Raw genomic sequence first — 18345 nt, forward strand, 5'->3', positions numbered from 1 at the left:
CTGACCACTCCATGAATGTTATTGTGTCAGTTCCGACTGTGATTTCAAGGGAAGAGTTCAAAACTGGATTTCTCCAGCAAACCTCCTTTCTAACCTTTCCATTTTAGCTCTCTCTCTCTCTCTCTCTCTCTCTCTCTCTCTCTCTCTCTCTCTCTCTCTCTCTCTCCTCTCTCCTCTCTCTCTCTCTCTCTTTCTCTCTCTCTCTCTCTCTCTCTCTCTCTCTCTCTCTCTCTCTCTCTCTCTCTCTCTCTCTCTCTCTCTCTCTCTCTCTCTCTCTCTCTCTCTCCCCTCTCCCTCTCCCTCTCTCTTTCTCTGTAACACAATAAAATAACAATAACGAGACAATACACAAGGAATACCGGTACTGTCACGACTTTCGCCGAAGTTGGTCCCTCTCCTTGTTCGGGCGGCGTTCGGCGGTCGAAGTCACCGACCTTCCAGCCATCGTTGAACCACTTTTCATTTTCCATTGGTTTTGTCTTGTCTTCCATCACACCTGGTTCCAATTCCATCAATTCCATGTTGTGTAATTAACCCTCGGTTCCCCCCCATGTCCTTGTCCATAATTGTTTCTTGTAGTACAACAGTATGCTGTTATTTACAGGGTTTTGTTTGACCCATTTATTGTATTGTTCTGTTGACGGTGGTTTATGGATATTAAACGACACCGTTGTAAATCAGTTTCCGTTCTCCTGCGCCTGACTTCTCTGCCGCCAGGGCGCACCTCACTACAGGTACCGAGTCAATGTGCAGGGGTACGAGATAGTTGAGCTAATTGAGGTAAAATGTGCATGTAGGTAGGGTAAATGTGACTAAACATAGATATTACTGCATGGTCGGAACTAGAAGCACAAGCATTTCGCTACACTCGCATTAACATCTGCTAACCATGTGTATGTGTGTGTGTGTGTGTGTGTGTGTGTGTGTGTGTGTGTGTGTGTGTGTGTGTGTGTGTGTGTGTGTGTGTGTGTGTTAGACTGTCGGTATAGTATGTGTGAGTCTGTGAGTAGAGTTCAGTGAGTGTGAAGAGAGCCAGTTCAAGAGGGTCAGTGAAAATAAAAAGGGGGTCAATGCAAATAGACAGGGTAGAGATTTGATGAACTGTTCAGCAGTCTTATGGCTTGGGGGGTAGAAGCTGTAAAGGAGCCTTTTGTTCCCAGACTTGGCGCTCTGGTACTGCTTGTTGTGCGGTAGCAAAGAGAACAGTCTATGACTTGGGTGTCTGGAGTCTTTGACAATTTTTATGACCTCCCTCTGACACCACCTGGTATAGAGGTCCTGGATGACATGCCATTGAGCTCGGCGCCAGTGATACACTGGCCCATATGCACTACAATCTCTAGCGCCTTATGGTCAGATGCCAAGCAATTGCCTTACCAAGCGGTGATGCAGCCAGTCAAGACGCTCTCAATGGTGCAGCTGTGTAACGTTTTGAGGATATGAGGGCCCATGCCAAATCTTTTCAGACTCCTAAAGGGGGAAGAGGTTTTGTCGTACCCTCTTCACGACTGTGTTGGTGTATTTGGACCATGATAGGTCCTTAGTGATGTGGACACAGAGGAACTTGAAGCTTTCAACCCCCTCCACTACAGCCTATTCGATGTGAATGGGGCGTGCTCGGCCCTCCATTTCCTGTAGTCCACGATCAGCTCCTTGGTCTTTCTGATGTTGAGGGAGAGGTTGTTGTTCGGGCACCACACTGAAAACATAATTATAGACCTCTCGTTCGAAGAAAAAAAAACGAATGTTTTGGACTAATGCTTGAAGGCAAAAAGAACCATCACGTTTCAAATTCTTTGGTTGGATAGTTACAGACATGTTCCATGGCACAGGGACATGTATGTTCTATTTGGCTCTGTAATTTAATTAAAATATAGGGGAGCCATGGCAGACACCTAGTGGTCTGCATCCCAAATGGCACCCTATTCCCTATATTGTGTAATACTTTTGACCAGAGGTGTCAAAAGTAGTGTAATAGGGAATAAGGTGACATTTGGGATGCAGTCATGCACTGCAGCTTCCCCGGACATTCTATCTGATAAGGGAGGAATTCAGTTCAGACAATACATTTCTATTAGGATGAGCCATAAGAAAGTCAAACTGTGGCTGCCATGCAAGTAGAACGACATCCGCCTCCTTTCCAGTACATTCCGATGGATGACCCCTTAGATATGTACATTACCGGTGAAATGTTTTAGAACACCTACTCATTCAAGGGTTTTTCTTTATTTTCACTATTTTCTACATTGTAGAATAATAGTGAAGACATGAAAACTATGAAATAACACATATGGAATCATATAGTTACCAAAAAAAAGTGTTAATTAAACCAATCCAAATATATTTTAGATTCTTCAAAGTAGCCACTCTTTGCCTTCTTGACAGATTTGCACGCTCTTGGCATTCTTTCAACCAGCTTCACCTGGAATGCTTATCCAACAGTCTTGAAGGAGTTCCCACATATGCTGAGCACTTGTTGGATGCTTTTCCTTCACTCTGCGGTCCAACTTATCCCAAACCAACCAGATGAAATCATTTGATGCAGCACTCCAACACTCTCTTTCTTGGTCAAATATCCCTTACAGAGCCTGGAGGTGTGTTGCGTCATTGTCCTGTTGAAAAACAAATGATAGTCCCTCTAAGCGCAAACCAGATGAGATTGGGTATTGCTGCAGAATGCTGTGGTAGCCATGCTGGTTAAGTGTGTCTTGAATGCTAAATAAATCACAGACAGTATCACCAGCAAACCACCCCCACACCATCACACCTCCTCCTCCATGCTTCACGGTGGGAACCACATATGTGGATAAACTGCATTGCCGGTTAGGGCTTGTAAGTAAGCATTTAACTGTAAAGTCTACACCTGTTGTATTTATTCGCATGTGACAAATAAATACCCCAAAGTTTTGAACGGTAGTGTATTTTGATTTGTTTAACACTTTTTTGGAAACTACATGATTCCATATGTGTTATTTCATAGTTTTGATGTCTTCACTTTTATTCTACAATGTAGAAAATAGTAAAAATAAAGAAAAACCCTTGAATGAGTAGGTGTGTCTAAACTTTTGACTGGTACTGTACATATATATATATATATACTACATGACCAAAATGATGTGGACATCTGCTCGTCGCACATTTCATTCCGAAGTCATGGGCGTTAATATGGAGTTGGTTCCCTTTGCTGCTATAACAGCCTCCCCTCTTCTGGGAAGGCTTTCCAGTAGATGTTGGAACATTGCTGCGGGGCTTGCTTCCATTCAGCCACAAGAGCATTAGTGAGGTTGGGCACTGATATTGGCGATTATATGCCTGGCTCGCAGTCGGCATTCCAATTCATCGCAAAGGTGTTTGATGGGGTTTAGGTCAGGGCTCTGTCCATGCCAGTCAAGTTCTTCCACACCGATCTCGACAAACCATTTCTGTATGGACCGTGAGACTGCCAGATGGTGATTCATCACTCCAGAGAATGCGTTTCCACTGGTCCAGCCAACGCTTGGCATTGCGCATGGTGATCTTAGGCTTGTGTGCAGCTGCTCGGCCATGGAAACCCATTTCATGAAGCTCCCGACAAACAGTTATTGTGCTGACGTTGCTTCCAGAGGCAGTTTGGAACTTGCTAGTGAGTGTTGCACTTCACAATAGCAGCACACAACAGGACTTGTTGGAAAGGTGGCACCCTACGATGGTGCCACGTTGAAAGTCCATAGTATGGGTCAACCTACTGACAATGTTTGTCTGTGGAGATTGCATGGCTGTGTGCTCGATTCTATACACCTGTCAGCAACGGGTGTGTCTGAAATAGCCCGAATCCACCAATTTGAAGGTGTGTCCGCATACTTTTGTATATATATATTAAGGAGTGAGGCAGTGAGGCAGTCACACTCCTTTTGTATTTTCTAGGTTTTTTACTGAACAGACAAGACAGTAGAGAGAAGACAGGAAAGGTAGGAGGAGGTGGAGTCAACAGTGGGCTGGATTCGAACCCATGCCGACATGTGTGCCGGGGTCAGTGCCACCACTGTAGGACAATGAACCTAACCGTTTCAGTCATATGTTTTATAGGTGACATTGAAATATCACGTTTTGGAGTTTGGTTTGCAGATGTTGTTGATGAAAGGAAAAGGGGTACGTTTTCTCGTAGGAATCTGTGGTTTTGCCACGGCCCCTCATTTGATATTTTTTTTGTTTAATAGCCAAAAACAACATTCACATTAACCAAACCGTGACTATGAGCTATAAAATAAATCCTCACAACAAATATTACAGTAAACCTATCATCAAAGTAAAAAACACCGGCTCGGTTGGCATTACAACTCGGAGACGCAATGTCAACAGTGATTAATTTACTGGAGAATCTGGCGGTGTTCCAATGGTTCCAAAGAACTACATCTCTCCTTATAAATCCTATACACTATATACAGAGCCTTCAGAAAGTATTCAGACCCCTCGACTTTTTCCACATTTTGTTACGTTACAGGCTTATTCTAAAATGGATTAAATTAAATAAAAATCCTCATCAATCTACACACAATACCCCATAATGACAAAGCGAAAACAGGTATTTAGAAATGTGAGCAAATTCATGCAAAAATAAAAACTGAACTATCTTATTTAAATAAGTAATCAGACCCTTTGCTATGAGACGCGAAATTGAGCTCAGGTTCATCCGGTTTCCATTGATCATCCTTGAGATATTTCTACAACTTGATTGGAGTGCACCTGTGGTGACTTCAATTGATTGGACATGCTTTGGAAAGGCACACACCTGTCTATATAAGGTCCCACAGTTGACAGTGCATGTCAGAGCAAAAACCAAGCCATTAGGTCGAAGGTATTGTCCATAGAGCTCTGAGACAGGATTGTGTCAAGGCACAGATCTGGGGAAGGGTACCAAAAAAATGTCTGCAGCATTGAAGGTCCCAAAGAACACAGTAGCCTCCATCATTCTAAAATGGAAGAAGTTTGGATCCACCAAGACTCTTCCTAGAGCTGGCCGCCTGGCCAAACTGAGAAAAAGGGGGAGAAGGGCCTTGGTCAGGGAGGTGACCAAGAACCCGATGGTCACTCTGACAGAGCTCTGAGTTCCTCTGTGGAGATGGTTGTCTTTCTGGAAGGTTCTCCCATCTCTGCAGCACTCTACCAATCAGGCCCTTATGGTAGATGGAAGCCACTCCTCAGTAAAATGCACATGACAGCCTGCTTGGAGTTTGCCAAAACTCACCTAAAGACTCTCAGACCATGAAAAACAAGATTCTCTGGTGTGATGAAACCAAAATTGAACTCTATGGCCTGAATGCCAGGCGTCACGTCTGGAGGAAACCTAGCACCATCCCTACGGTGAAGCATGGTGGTGGCAGCATCATGCTGTGAGGGTGTTTTTCCGCTAGTCAGGATCGAGGCAAAGATGAACGGAGCAAAGTACAGAGATCCTTGATGAAAACCTGCTCAAGAGCGCTCAGGACCTCAGACTGGGTTGAAGGTTCACCTTCCAACAGGACAACAACCCCAAGCAGACAGCCAAGACAGCGCAGGATTAGCTTCAGGACAATTCTTTGAATGTCATTGAGTGGCCCAGCCGGAGCCCGGACTTGAAAAGGATCGCACATCTCTGGAGAGACCTGAAAATAGCTGTGCAGCAATGCTCCCCATTCAACTTGATAGAGCTTGAGAGGATCTGCAGAGAAGAATGGGAGAAACTCCCCAAATACAGGTGTGCCAAGCTTGTAGCATCATACCCAAGAAGATTTGAGGCTGTAATTGCTGCCAAAGGTGCTTTAACAAAGTACTGAGTAAAGGGTATGAATACTTATGTAAATGTGACATTTACATTTCTTTCTCTTTAATAAATTAGCAAAAATGTCTAAATAACTTTATTTCTTTGTTATTATTGCGTATTGTGTGTAGGTTGATGAGGGGAAACAACAATTCAATCAATTTTATAATGAGGCTGTAACCCAACAAAATGTGGAACAAGTCAAGGGGTCTGAATACTTTCCGAAGGCACCGTATTGTAGTGTATGTCAGAATGAATATTACAGTAAATCTATCATCAGATTCAAAAACACAGACTTGGTTGCTCTCTAAAAACCTAGGGATGCAGTAGCAAGGAACAGAAGGCATTCCCAACATGGTTCCCAAGAACATCTCTCCTTATAGAAAGCTATACACTATCCAGTATCTGCCAGAATCCTAAAGAGTGCTCACATTTTATAGGTCCCTTGGTGGTGAAATGTGATCTAATAGTAGTCAAGGACCCCATGTGCAAGACAGTCAGTGAGCCTGTGATTTACACAGACAAAGGGATCATTATATACGAATGGGGTTATTTATGGTAGATTGTGATCATATGGGCGTTAGTGAGAATGCACACTTATCCTAAGGTGCCGAATGCATGTGTGTTGTTGTGTGTGTGTGTGTGTGTGTGTGTGTCTGTCAGATACTGTATGTGTGACCCAAATCATAATCAATGATCGGCACTAGGTAGCACAGCTAAAGACAGGGACTAGGCAAAATATAAGTGATCTTTGACCCAACAATATTGTAGACAGCACTACAGAGCAAATCAAATAATAAAACCAAAACACATCGATCCAATTATATTTCCTCTCAAATGACAACACCCTTAAGTAGGTAATGGTTGATGCTCCAGTCTAGTCCTCTTCCATGTTCGCATCAAGCATCTCACAGTATGAGTGTTTATTTAATTTTTGCAATGTAGACCTAAATTAATAAAAAAAAAAAAAATGGGGGGAAATCAGCACTCTTACTCTGATACCTACGGCCCCAGAAGGAGTCCTTGGAATATAAAGTTCTTATATTGACCAATAGGTGGCAGCACACTACGTCCAGAAAAAGAGCGCTTTACGTACTTGCATTCTCGGTCCTCCAGATCAAAATGAGGGTTAAAGTTGATGAGTATCTTCTGGCCCGGTTCTGGGGCTGATATCACCCACATACATTGCTGTGATGGAGGGTATGAGTTCGGATAGCCAGTCGAGGTGAGATAATCTGCATTGGTTATCTCAATGTTATCTCCACATTTATCTGCAACTAAAACAGACAGAGATAATTATTTAAGAACGAATTCCGTGAGCGAGAAATGACATCTGATTTTTGAATGAACAGGAAGAAACAAGATGATGTTGTAGGCGTCCCTTTAAAAATATATATATTTTATCATTCAGAAAAAAAGAGCAATAACGCTCTGCCAATCGTCAGTGGGAATTATTAACAGAAGATGTAAAAACACACATTTTACCAGTGTACTTGTTACAAAACTAGTGAAGCATGAGATATGAGTCAGAAATAATCAACTTTGTGTCATTTTTGACATGCTCTCACAAGTGCCCATTTACCGACACCATAAACAATACATGAGAACGAACACCTTGGAACAAAAATCATGTATTCCCTCTTCCTACTGTTGAGGGAACGATACCTTTAGATAAATACATAACCAATCAACTCTACCGTTTTGGAAAGGTTGACTTTCAACTGATTTAGACGAGAGAGCTTAGGCTTCAGATGCGTCTTGCAAACCCCTGTACTGTAGCCTAGGTGCACCTCCGTAGACGTGACGAAAACAGGTGAGTCGTGATTTCAAATCGTCCAAATTAAGGCTTTTATAAGGCCAATGTTAGAAAATATGATATTTCAACAGTCTACACTTACCGTTTTGAATCAATGAAGCCACAACAATGAGTTGGGTTGAAAATAACAGTATAAATCCACAATACATCATTGGACTGTAAAATACACAAATCTGTAAAAAAAAAAAAAAGAAAAAGATAAAAATAAACTTTGATATTTCCACGGTTTTATAGTCCTCAAAGCAAAACAACAAATGTCTCAGAAATGTAGGAGAAATTTGTCTGACAGCTTCAGGTTGCCAGCATCCTTTAGTAGCCTATTTAGCTGCTGTTTCCTCTTTCCTCGGAAAGTCGTGTTTCTCTCGCAGAATAAGAACTTGCCATTTCCCAGGAAAATAAAAATAATAATAATCCAAACGCAGAAAACAATTGTTGATTCCGAAAATCCAGACGCCTAAAGTGCCCCAACAGTTAGCCTATCAATCGATAACTGATAATTGTATATCAAAAGTGGAATAATAAACTTAAAAGATTCAATAATATCTCATCCACTCACTACTACCCCGTCTAAAAGCCCCAATTCCTATTCCTTTTGACTGCGTTCGTTCGGTAACGGTTCGGCCCTTTTCCGATGCGCGCTGTCTGACCGACACAGTAGAATGTCAGAGGGTCACTCTCATTCGACTTGACGCCAACTGTGAAAGTAACAGTGGCATTTCCACTCCCAAAATTCCAGCTCCAAGACGCACACAGGCACAGACAGATGACTACGAGAAGAGTGGGCAGGAGCGAAAGACACTGTGCGCCCTCCTCCCGCTGGCGCACAGCAGAGGGAGATGTTCTGGATTGGAAGGAATAAAGATAATAGACAAACAAAGTTGAACCATTCATTTTGATATACTAATCTTACGCTACCTGTCGCAAATTCAAAAAACAACAAGCGTTGAACGTATAACAATAGGCCCTTATAACAATGGCATAAGGGGTTTTGCGGAATAATCACTTTAAGCACTTCACTTGATGCCTTGCTTCTGATATATCCTTGTTTCTGCAGTAGGCTACTATATTCTTATGCAATTACAGTATTATATATTGTTTTACTGGCACTTCAATTCTAAGAGGAATATTTTGATATATGGAAAGCTGTCTTCTGTTCCAATTAAGAACGCATTAAGAATACTGCCATGTCCGTAACAGTTTTCTGTAGCCTATTGCTTATTAAAGCAGAGTGTGTCGGCCAACTGTTATCTAATGATCACACAACATTCTAACAGTCTGTTAAAAGATCAGCTTGCTATCGCTGAAGGGAGTGAGAAAGAAAGTAACTCAATCATCAGCACACTGTTTTTTTACCCCCCACACACACACACACACACACAAATAAAAAATTCTGCATTGACAAAATATTTGACTAAAGGCAGCACATTTCACATAATTTCTCGCCATAGCTAGCTCCCGTATGATAAGTAAACATCCACAGTTTGTTAGAATACATCTTAAACCCTATCACCACCTGGTGCAACTGTACAAGCTCAAGTCCCACCTGTCCATACAATCTTGTTCATTCTGATGTCAAAGGGGAAACGGATCCTAGATCAGTACTCCTACTCTGAGATGCATTATGAATAGGAGCCCAAATCTCTCATTTGGAAGTAGGAACGATTGACTCTGTGCATCTGGGTTGAGGCTGGTAAGTTTTCTACCTCTGACTGCCAGTCACATCGGACTGAGTGTGTTGAGTTAAGTTGTGTCATAGTAACAGGTCTTATGTGACAGAACTACACTGCGGTGTGTGTGTGTGTGTGTGTGTGTGGGCAGCCAGGTCACCAATGCTACAAGTCAGTATTCGACGTCCATCCATGTCTGAGGACGTTGGGATATGACGTGGAAACTGGCCACTAGGGGCAACAATGAGCGCTGTTACCTTCAAGTAGGTTTTGGTTTTGCTAAGGCGTAGTAAATAGTGGAAGGATGTCAGCATCTGCTTCTGATTCCAAAGGTTGGAGGTTCAAATACAATGATAGAAAGTTATTTGGTTTTAAGCCTGTGTGGGTGTGGGTATGAGTGTGTACGTGCGGATGTGGGTATGGATGTGTGGGTGTGTGTGTATGAGTGGGTGAGGGTATGGGTGTGTATGTATGGGTGTGGGTGTGTATGTGTGGGTATGGGTGTGTATGTGTGGGTGTGTATGTGTATGTGTGGGTGTGGGTGTGAATGTGTGGGTATGTATGGGTGTGTATGTGTGGGTGTGGGGGTGTATGTGTGGGTGTGGGTGTGGGTATGGGTATGTATGTGTGGGGGTATGGGTGTGTATGTGTGCGTGTTGGTATGGGTGTGTATGTGTGGGTGTGGGTGGGGGTGTGGGTGGGTGGGTATGGGTGTGTATGTGTGGGTGTGTATGTGTGGGTGTGTATGTGTGGGTGTGTGTGGGTATGGGTGTGTATGTGTGGGTGTGTATGTGTGGGTGTGTGGGTATGGGTGTGTGGGTGTGTATGTGTGGGTGTGTGTGGGGGTATGGGTGTGTATGTGTGGGTGTGTGTGGGTATGGGTGTGTATGTGTGAGTGTGTATGTGTGGGTGTGTGTGGGTATGGGTGTGTATGTGTGGGTGTGTGTGGGTATGGGTGTGTATGTGTGAGTGTGTATGTGTGGGTGTGTGTGGGTATGGGTGTGTATGTGTGGGTGTGTGTGGGTATGGGTGTGTATGTGTGGGTGTGTGTGGGTATGGGTGTGTATGTGTGTGTATGTGTGGGTGTGTGTGGGTATGGGTGTGTATGTGTGAGTGTGTATGTGTGGGTGTGTGTGGGTATGGGTGTGTATGTGTGAGTGTGTATGTGTGGGTGTGTGTGGGTATGGGTGTGTATGTGTGGGTGTGAGTGTTTGTGTACAGTGATAAATGATTTTACTGTCAGAGGAGGGAGGAGGATGTCGGTGTTTGAGACATTTGCTTAGTATCTATTGAGGCACTTCACAGTAACAGGGCTTGAATTCCTGTAAAATGTTATCATGTGTTCGATAAACTTGTCACAGTATATTTTTCTCATTGAAGTTGGGATTTCAACTGTATGCCATTCCTATGCATCATGGGGGATCATGCGCAAATCAAGGGAAAACTATAAGTGTGTTTGTGTGTGTGTGCATGCATGTGTGTGTACGGTAATAAATTATTTTACGTTGGGATTTCAACCGTGTAACATTCATCATAGTGGATCACACACCACTCAAAATAATCCCAAACACAACCAAAATAGCAGCAGTCATGAGGGGATTATATGGTTATGCTGTAATTTGAACCCGCTGTTGTTTCACACAAGACTTATGGTGGCTGTAGATAACCATGTGTGAGTGTTTATGTGAGTGTGATTGAGAGTAGTAACACAGAGGGAAAGAGAGAGAGTTACACAGACAGACAGCAAGTGAGAGAGATAGATTTACAGAGAGAGATAGAGATAACAAGGGGTGTGTATGTGTGAGAAGAAGCTCACTATTGTAGCTAGCTACAGTAGCTAGAGTAGCTCTAAAATGAGTAGATCTAAGAGGCGAAGTGCGACGGATAACTTGGCCCCAAATCTGTCTTCTCCAGCAGGTGGCGTTTAAAAAATAATAATAATAAATTGCTCACCAAACAAGGAGTTTTTGTAGGAGGTCAATGAGAGAGTGTCAAATTTGGTTACCAAAAAAATGTAATGGCTTATTACGTGTGCGTGCATGTGTGCATTTTCCTCTGACAGGTAATAAGCCAGGAATGATGGAGGAGAGGAGCAGTTTCTGTAATTGCACAGTAATATCACTGTAATTACAGACTGAGTGACAGTGATGCATTACACAGTTATGGCGAGACTTGAGGTGGAACGCCATTTTGAAGGTACAGTGCATACTGGTGTATAGTATTGTAAACACACACATCCACACGCAAGCCTTTACACATGGAGCAAATCGCACAAATTCCACCTTGGAAGAAGCCATTTTTGCCACTGCCAAGAATGACCTCTTGTTTGACCTCTTGTTTGATCTCAGATACATAACCTAGTTAAATCACACAATTTCTAGCAGAGGAAGACATTTGGACATATTGAAATATAACTAATTATATTTCTATGGTTGGACACATCATGAGGTCATATAGCCATGATAAGAACATGGTGCTGGAGATGAATCGCACCCATGGAACTGTCATCGTTTCCCACCCAGCTCAAACAAAGGCCAAGCTGCCAGTGGTGCTGCCTTTCGGTGAACCGCCCAGCCAAGACGAGTGCTTTACGTCCCAAATGGCACGCTATTCCCTGTGTAGCGCACTACTTTTGACGAGGGCTCTGTTGAAAATAAGTGCACCACACAGGGAATAGGGTTCCATTTGGGACGCACCCCAGGTCCTCAGGGACTAATGAGGGGATCAGATAGTGGAGAAATCATCTGTTAAGGCTAAATATCTTTTTGCCACAGGATCCAGATTTAGCTCACTATTACGTTGTCATCGTTGACCCATGCAGGGTTCCTTTTACTGTTCATTTGGGACAGCCTTTTCTTGGCTGCTGTCTTTTTGCTGTCTCATCAGTTTGATTTGAATGTGAGGTGGGTGTATGAGTCTCTTGTCTCCTCTGCTGTGTCGAGAACAATAGTACCATCAGGCCTCAGCTCTTTTTCAAAAGTTTAATACCACTGAGTGAATCGGTGCCAAATATTCTGTAAATACAGTCATTTCAGCTATCACCACTACTGAGATGTATTTCTTACCTCGTCACATCATTCACATGACAGGTCTAACAGGGTGATATATTAATGCTTCTCATGTCTGTGACACATTCCTGTGCGAGATTCAAGTCATCTCATGAATTTTTAGCAAAAGCTGTTTTAAATTCTCCTTTTCATTCGCATAGCCTTTGTCATCAACATTGGTATGGTGTATTTATCATAAGGTCTTATATGACATGGCTTTTGTGTTTGAAGATGTTTAAGTGCTCTAGCTATATCTATTTCCTACTACAGTACTTGCCCACCAACACCCCTAAACCATATGACTGTACGCCCTGACCATAGAGAGCCCTTGGTTCTCTATGGTGTTGTAGGTCAGGGCGTGACTAAGGGGTGTTCTAGTCGATTTATTTCTATGTTTGGGATTGAGTATGGTTCCCAATTAGAGGCAGCTGATTATCGTTGTCTCTAATTGGGGATCATACTTAAGGTGTCCCTGTTCCCACCTGCATTTTTTGGATATTGTTTTGTGTTAGTGTTTTGTAGCACTACGTTACTTCACAGTCGTTGTTTGTTTATTGTTTTGTTTAAGTTTCACTAAATAAAAGATGAGGAATTCTAATCACGCTGCGCCTTGGTCCGTCCATTCTAACAGCCGTGGCAGAATATCCCACCATGAAAGGACCAAGCAGCATGCCATGGAGGATAAGGTGAGTTGGACCTGGGAAGAGATCATGAGTGGATGCGAGACCCTTCCTTGGCGGGAGTCTCAGAGGACTCAGGAAGGACAGCGACGATGCCGGGGGCCGCGAGCACAGAAACCCCAAGATTTTGGGTGGGGGGGGCACGAGGGGTGGTCGGCTGAGCAGCGGGGAGTGCCAGAGCCTGTTTGGGAGTCGGTGGAGGAATTCAATGAAAGATACCGGAGAGAGAGGTGGTAGCAAGGAGTATGCTGCAGCGCAGGCGTGCTGAAGAGCGTGACACCAGTCCGGTGCCACCAGTGCCCGCTTCACGCACCAGGCCTCCAGTGCGCCTCCCCAGCCCGGTACTTCCTGTGCCGGCTCCCCGCACTCACCCTGAAGTGCGTGTCAACAGTTCGGTGCCACCTGTGCCGGTTCCACGCACCAGGCCTCCAGTGAGCCTCCCCAGCCCTGTACGTTCTGTGCCAGCTCCCCGCACACGCCCTGAAGTGCGTGTCAACAGTCTGTGGCCACCTGTACCGGCTCCACGCACTAGGCCTCCAGTGCACATCCCCAGCCCAGAGCGTCCTGTGCCGGCTCCACACACTCGACCTGAGGAGAGTGTCATCAGTCCGGTGCAACCTGCGCTGATGCCCAGTCCAGGCACTGTGTCAAGTCCCGCTCCATGGCAGGAGCCTTCCTCTGTGCCGATGTCCAGTCCAGGCACGGTGTCCAGTCCCGCTCCCTGGCAGGAACCTTCCTCTGCGCCGGTGCCCAGTCCAGGCACTGTGTCCAGTCCCGCTTCAAGGCCGGAGCCTTCCTCTGCGCCGGTGCCCAGTCCAGTCACGGCATCCAGTCCCGCTCCATGGCAGGAGCCTTCCTCTGCGCCGGTGCCCAGTCCAGGCACAGTGTCCAGTCCGGCTCCATGGCAGGAGCCTTCCTCTGCGCCGGTGCCCAGTCCAGGCACGGTGTACAACCTGGCTCCATGGCCGGAGCCCTCCTCTGCGCCGATGCCCAGTCCAGGCACGGCGTTCAGCCCGGCGCCATGGCCGGATCCGGGGTCTGGGCGGGGGCTACCACCCGCACCGGAGCCACCACCAACACTAGGCACCCCCCTACCCTCCCCATTTGGTTTCAGGTTTTGCATCCGGAGTCCGCACCTTTGGGGGGGTACTCTCACACCCTGACCATAGAGAGCCCTTGGTTCTCTATGGTGTTGTAGGCCAGGGCGTGACTAGGGGGTGTTCTAGTCGATTTATTTCTATGTTTGGAATTGAGTATGGTTCCCAATTAGAGGCAGCTGATTATCGTTTCTAATTGGGGATCATACTTAAGGTGTCCCTGTTCCCACCTGCATTTGTGGGATATTGTTTTGTGTTAGTGTTTTGTAGCACTACGTTACTTCACGGTCGTTGTATTTAGTTTCACTAAATAAAAGATGTGGAACTCTAATCACGCTGTGCCTTGGTCCGTCCATTCTAACAGCCGTGACTATGACATGATCAATGACTCATGTTAGATGGTTTCGATTAACTTGTTCCAGACAAGACATGTGTGTAACACATTCAAATTGCTATGGAAATATTGATTGTTCTTTTAGATGGTGTTTTATTACACCATCATGATTCTGATTCCCCCACTCGCCAGAACTACAGTATGTGTTTTCATAGAGGACTATCAGGGTTGACACAGCATGCCCAATTATATCTGAGTCATTTGCATGTTGTCAGTAGCCTGCTATACCACACCACCACAGGTCCTGAGTCCCACATGGCACGCTATTTCCTATATAGTGCATTGATTTTGACTAGAGTCCCATAGGCCCTGGTCAAAAGTAGTGCACTATATAGGAAATAGGTGCAATTTGGGATGCAGCCTGGTTGTTTCAACTGATGGGCTGGTCTCCCTTCCCAGATCCCTGGTAATAAGGTGAGCGGTTACTGAACATAGACCTGCTGTCCTAGACCCACAGACGGACAGGCTCAGAGAAGAGATGATGTCTTTTGACCAGAGACCAAAGTAGTGGATTACATTGAACCACATGGGGAGGACACATCGTGACATTGAGAACAGAGTCCAGCTGTCTTGTTTGGTTCAAACCTAAACAGTGCTGGGGATCTCCAGAGGCAGGACTTCTTAAGTGTGTGTGTGTGTGTGTGTGTGTGTTAGTGCATGTTCCAAAGGGGTTGCTGGCAAATCAACTGTCTGCAATTACCTCTGTGTTTTTAAGAGGGCTGAAGCTTTGAGAAAGTTAGAGTTCCTCTGGGTTCCTGTCTGAAGTCTCTGAAAGTTCAGCGTATTTTATGGCCCGAAGTGAAGTTTCTCACAAGTTCTATACTACTTAACCAAAATGGAACTCTGTATTGGAGGAAATAACGGCAGTATGGGCATATCTTCTCTGCCTGTACAAAACATACAATCCATATTGATCATGTTACCTCCAACTAACTAGTTGGTTTGAAAACATCAGGGAGGATGAGACGAAGCCTACAATAACTTGGCTTATGACATGCCTGAATTTAGGGACAAAACGTTTTTTGTGCTGTGTCGACAATGTTTTTAATAGAAAAGTCTCTTGTCAGGTATAAGGAGAGAAAGGCTCCAGACCAACCAGAAGCTTCTAGCTCAAAGGTTAAAGTTTGTAAGTGACAGTGTAATCAGTCAGGCAGAGCTCAGCGGTCTGAGACATCCTGGGCGTCTGACAGCCTGAGCCACTGATTGAGTGTGTTTACGCTGGTCAGATACTGTGGCCTTACTATGTAGGGAATTGGGTGCCATTTGGGACACAGAGTCTGTGGGAAAGGGCCAGGAGGCCAGGAGGGCAGTGAAGACACAGACACACTATCTCTGTCTGTCCTCTCAAAACATGCCCTGACAAGCACCAAGGGTTCAACACACCAATTACTGTGTTATGGCGAAAGAGCTCAGAGATAAAACGGCAGGCCACCATTGTCAACGTCCAACGATCCAGAAGTTACTAAAGACCAAATGCCTTCAGTTTACTACGAGGCTTTTGAAAATATACACAGAATATATCAAAAGTCATTCCATTAGTTGTTATTAGTCACCAATCCCATAGTATCACAGCCGTGGATTCTCATCTATTTCCCATATCAAACCCAGACAGCAGCGTGATATAAAAAGATCAAGACTATCTGGCAGCTGCTCTTATTTGGCTCATCTGCAGAAGAGTGATAAGATCATCTACAGAAATGTGTTTTCATTTGTGTCAAGTCTGAACACAGAGAAGTGGAGGTGGAGGAGATTGTAATGTTCCGTTTGTCATCAGGAGGTAATCTTAACCCAGGTTTTTTTTAAATTCTGTTTTATACAGCATGATATAGCAAGATAGGATGAGGAAACATGATTTAATGTCGAGTCCATTGACTTCGTGGTTGTTATTGATACACAACTGATGATATCAAACGTGACAAACGATACAGATTAAAGAGTTATTATCCAAGGGGTCAGGCACTCTTGATTGGAGCTTGTGGATGCTCTCACGTTGAGTGACTGAGTAGACACTGTATGTACTGATCCTAAGTTATGAGCAAATATGTACAACTCATTATAAGCAACGGATATCACTCTGATCTTGGTGAATTCTTGTTATCCTGTAGAGCAATGCAGAATCGTGTTAAATTTGCACAGTACATAAGTAAAGTAAGCCTTGGAAAAGGAATCATTGTCCGAGCCAGAACGGTCCATAGAGGCAGAAACCTCCTGTTTCTGTAGTGTGAGGCAGCATGATGTACAAGCACAACCCCTAGACAGGACGCTAGTCTGTGTATAACAGTGTATAGCCAACATGACCTTTTGTCTAAATACACACACTCGTATTACCATATTTGAGCGTTCATTATGCAACACAAAGATAAATAACATATATTTTTCTAAACTAATCCAATCAAGTTAGTTTGATTTATTGCACCCGTTAATGGAATGGTTGTTCCAGTTTGAATGGCTTATGTAGTCTCCTCACAATGTTCCTGACCTTGCCAGTACTTCTGAATTCAGGTTCCAGGTGAATAAAAATTCCATCTGCTGGATATTTTGACTCTGGGTGGATTCCAATAGGAATTACACATCACGTTGCCTTTCCCAAGGTTAGCAAATGTTACTGGAAATACTTGCAGGCTTGATGTTTCCTGTAAAACACAAGTGCCAGGCCACTGTACTAGGGTTATACTAGGCCTCAAAATAATGCCTTGTGAGATTTGTAATTTAGTGCCTTAAGTGCAACTTTAATGATAACATTTACCTAGCAACTCACTTGGTGAAGACCACAGGATTGAAAGTGAGTGAATACAACAACCATGTTTCTGTCACGAACAAATGCAGTCATGGGTGGTAACTCTACAATTCACTCGAAAAGGCAAGGCACTCTGGGAAATTATATTGATGGCATGGCCTAATGGTGGCATGGCTTTCAGTTAGTTATTTTTGGCCACCCGTGATTATTCCAGTTTAAGTTGTTTTTGTACCCATTTAAGGAACAAATCTAAACCTTATTTTGTCATAGTGTAATACATTGGCTTGAAACTCACAGTTTACAGGCCACATTAGGCTTGCAAGTCACATTGTATTGGCTTCCAACGTGATGCGTAATTCTTGTTGGAATCCAGCCAGAGTGAGGATATCTGACATTTGGAATTTTTTTGCACCCACAACCTCTGTCAGGGTTTGGAAGACTATTATATGAGACTACCTACAGTAAAGCAGGGATGGGCAACTCCAGTCCTCGGGGGCATGAAATGGTGTCACATTTTCACCCCAACCCCAGCTAACACACCTGACTACAACAGTTAACTAATCATGATCTTCAGTTTAGAATGCAAATGCAACAATCCATGACTTTAGCCAGGAAATGAATTTCAATGCGTGCGCTCTTTAGCGCCACCAATGCTCACAAAAGTAACGCCCACAACAGAGCCGAAGGTTACAATTAGTCTAATCAGCTGTATTGCTAGGGATGGGGGGCCCCCCAAGGACTGGAGTTGCCCATCCCTGACCTAAAGCATCTAAACTGGAACAACCATTTCAGTAATGGGTGCAGTATGTCCAAATCGTTTAGAAAATGTATGTAATTTATATTTGTGTAATCAATCATAGATATTGCAACAAACAATTCAAAAAATCTGCCTGCGACAGAGCACGCTGCAAAATATGATAATGATGGGCGTGGTTTGGGTTCACAGTGAGTTTCAGGCCCCTGTAGGGTAAAATTAGGTTCTAAATTTAGGATCTAAATAAGACATTATGAAATATGTATGGTATTGTGTCAAATATATATATATGTTTTTGATAACATATTCACTTAGGATCTCCCTTGGTGAAGTCCATAGGACCGAAAATGGATGAATGCAACAACCATGTCTTTGTC

The 18345-nt window shown here is 44.0% G+C and overlaps 1 protein-coding gene across 1 annotated transcript in view; it reads right to left on the minus strand.

Annotated features, from left to right (window-relative positions):
* LOC112260416 (neuropilin-1a) overlaps window positions 1–8370 on the minus strand; it is a 48996-nt gene extending 40626 nt beyond the window's left edge. Inside the window, exons 1-2 of the mRNA XM_042328704.1 lie at window positions 7675–8370; window positions 6873–7053 (exon numbers count right to left, since the gene is read on the minus strand). Of these exons, the coding sequence (XP_042184638.1) occupies window positions 6873–7053; window positions 7675–7744 (251 nt within the window). The 5' untranslated portion in view covers window positions 7745–8370. The remainder of the gene's footprint in view (window positions 1–6872; window positions 7054–7674) is intronic.
* Window positions 8371–18345: the final 9975 nt, after the last annotated feature.

Source organism: Oncorhynchus tshawytscha, linkage group LG10 (assembly GCF_018296145.1).
Source record: "Oncorhynchus tshawytscha isolate Ot180627B linkage group LG10, Otsh_v2.0, whole genome shotgun sequence".
Lineage (NCBI taxonomy): Eukaryota > Metazoa > Chordata > Actinopteri > Salmoniformes > Salmonidae > Oncorhynchus > Oncorhynchus tshawytscha.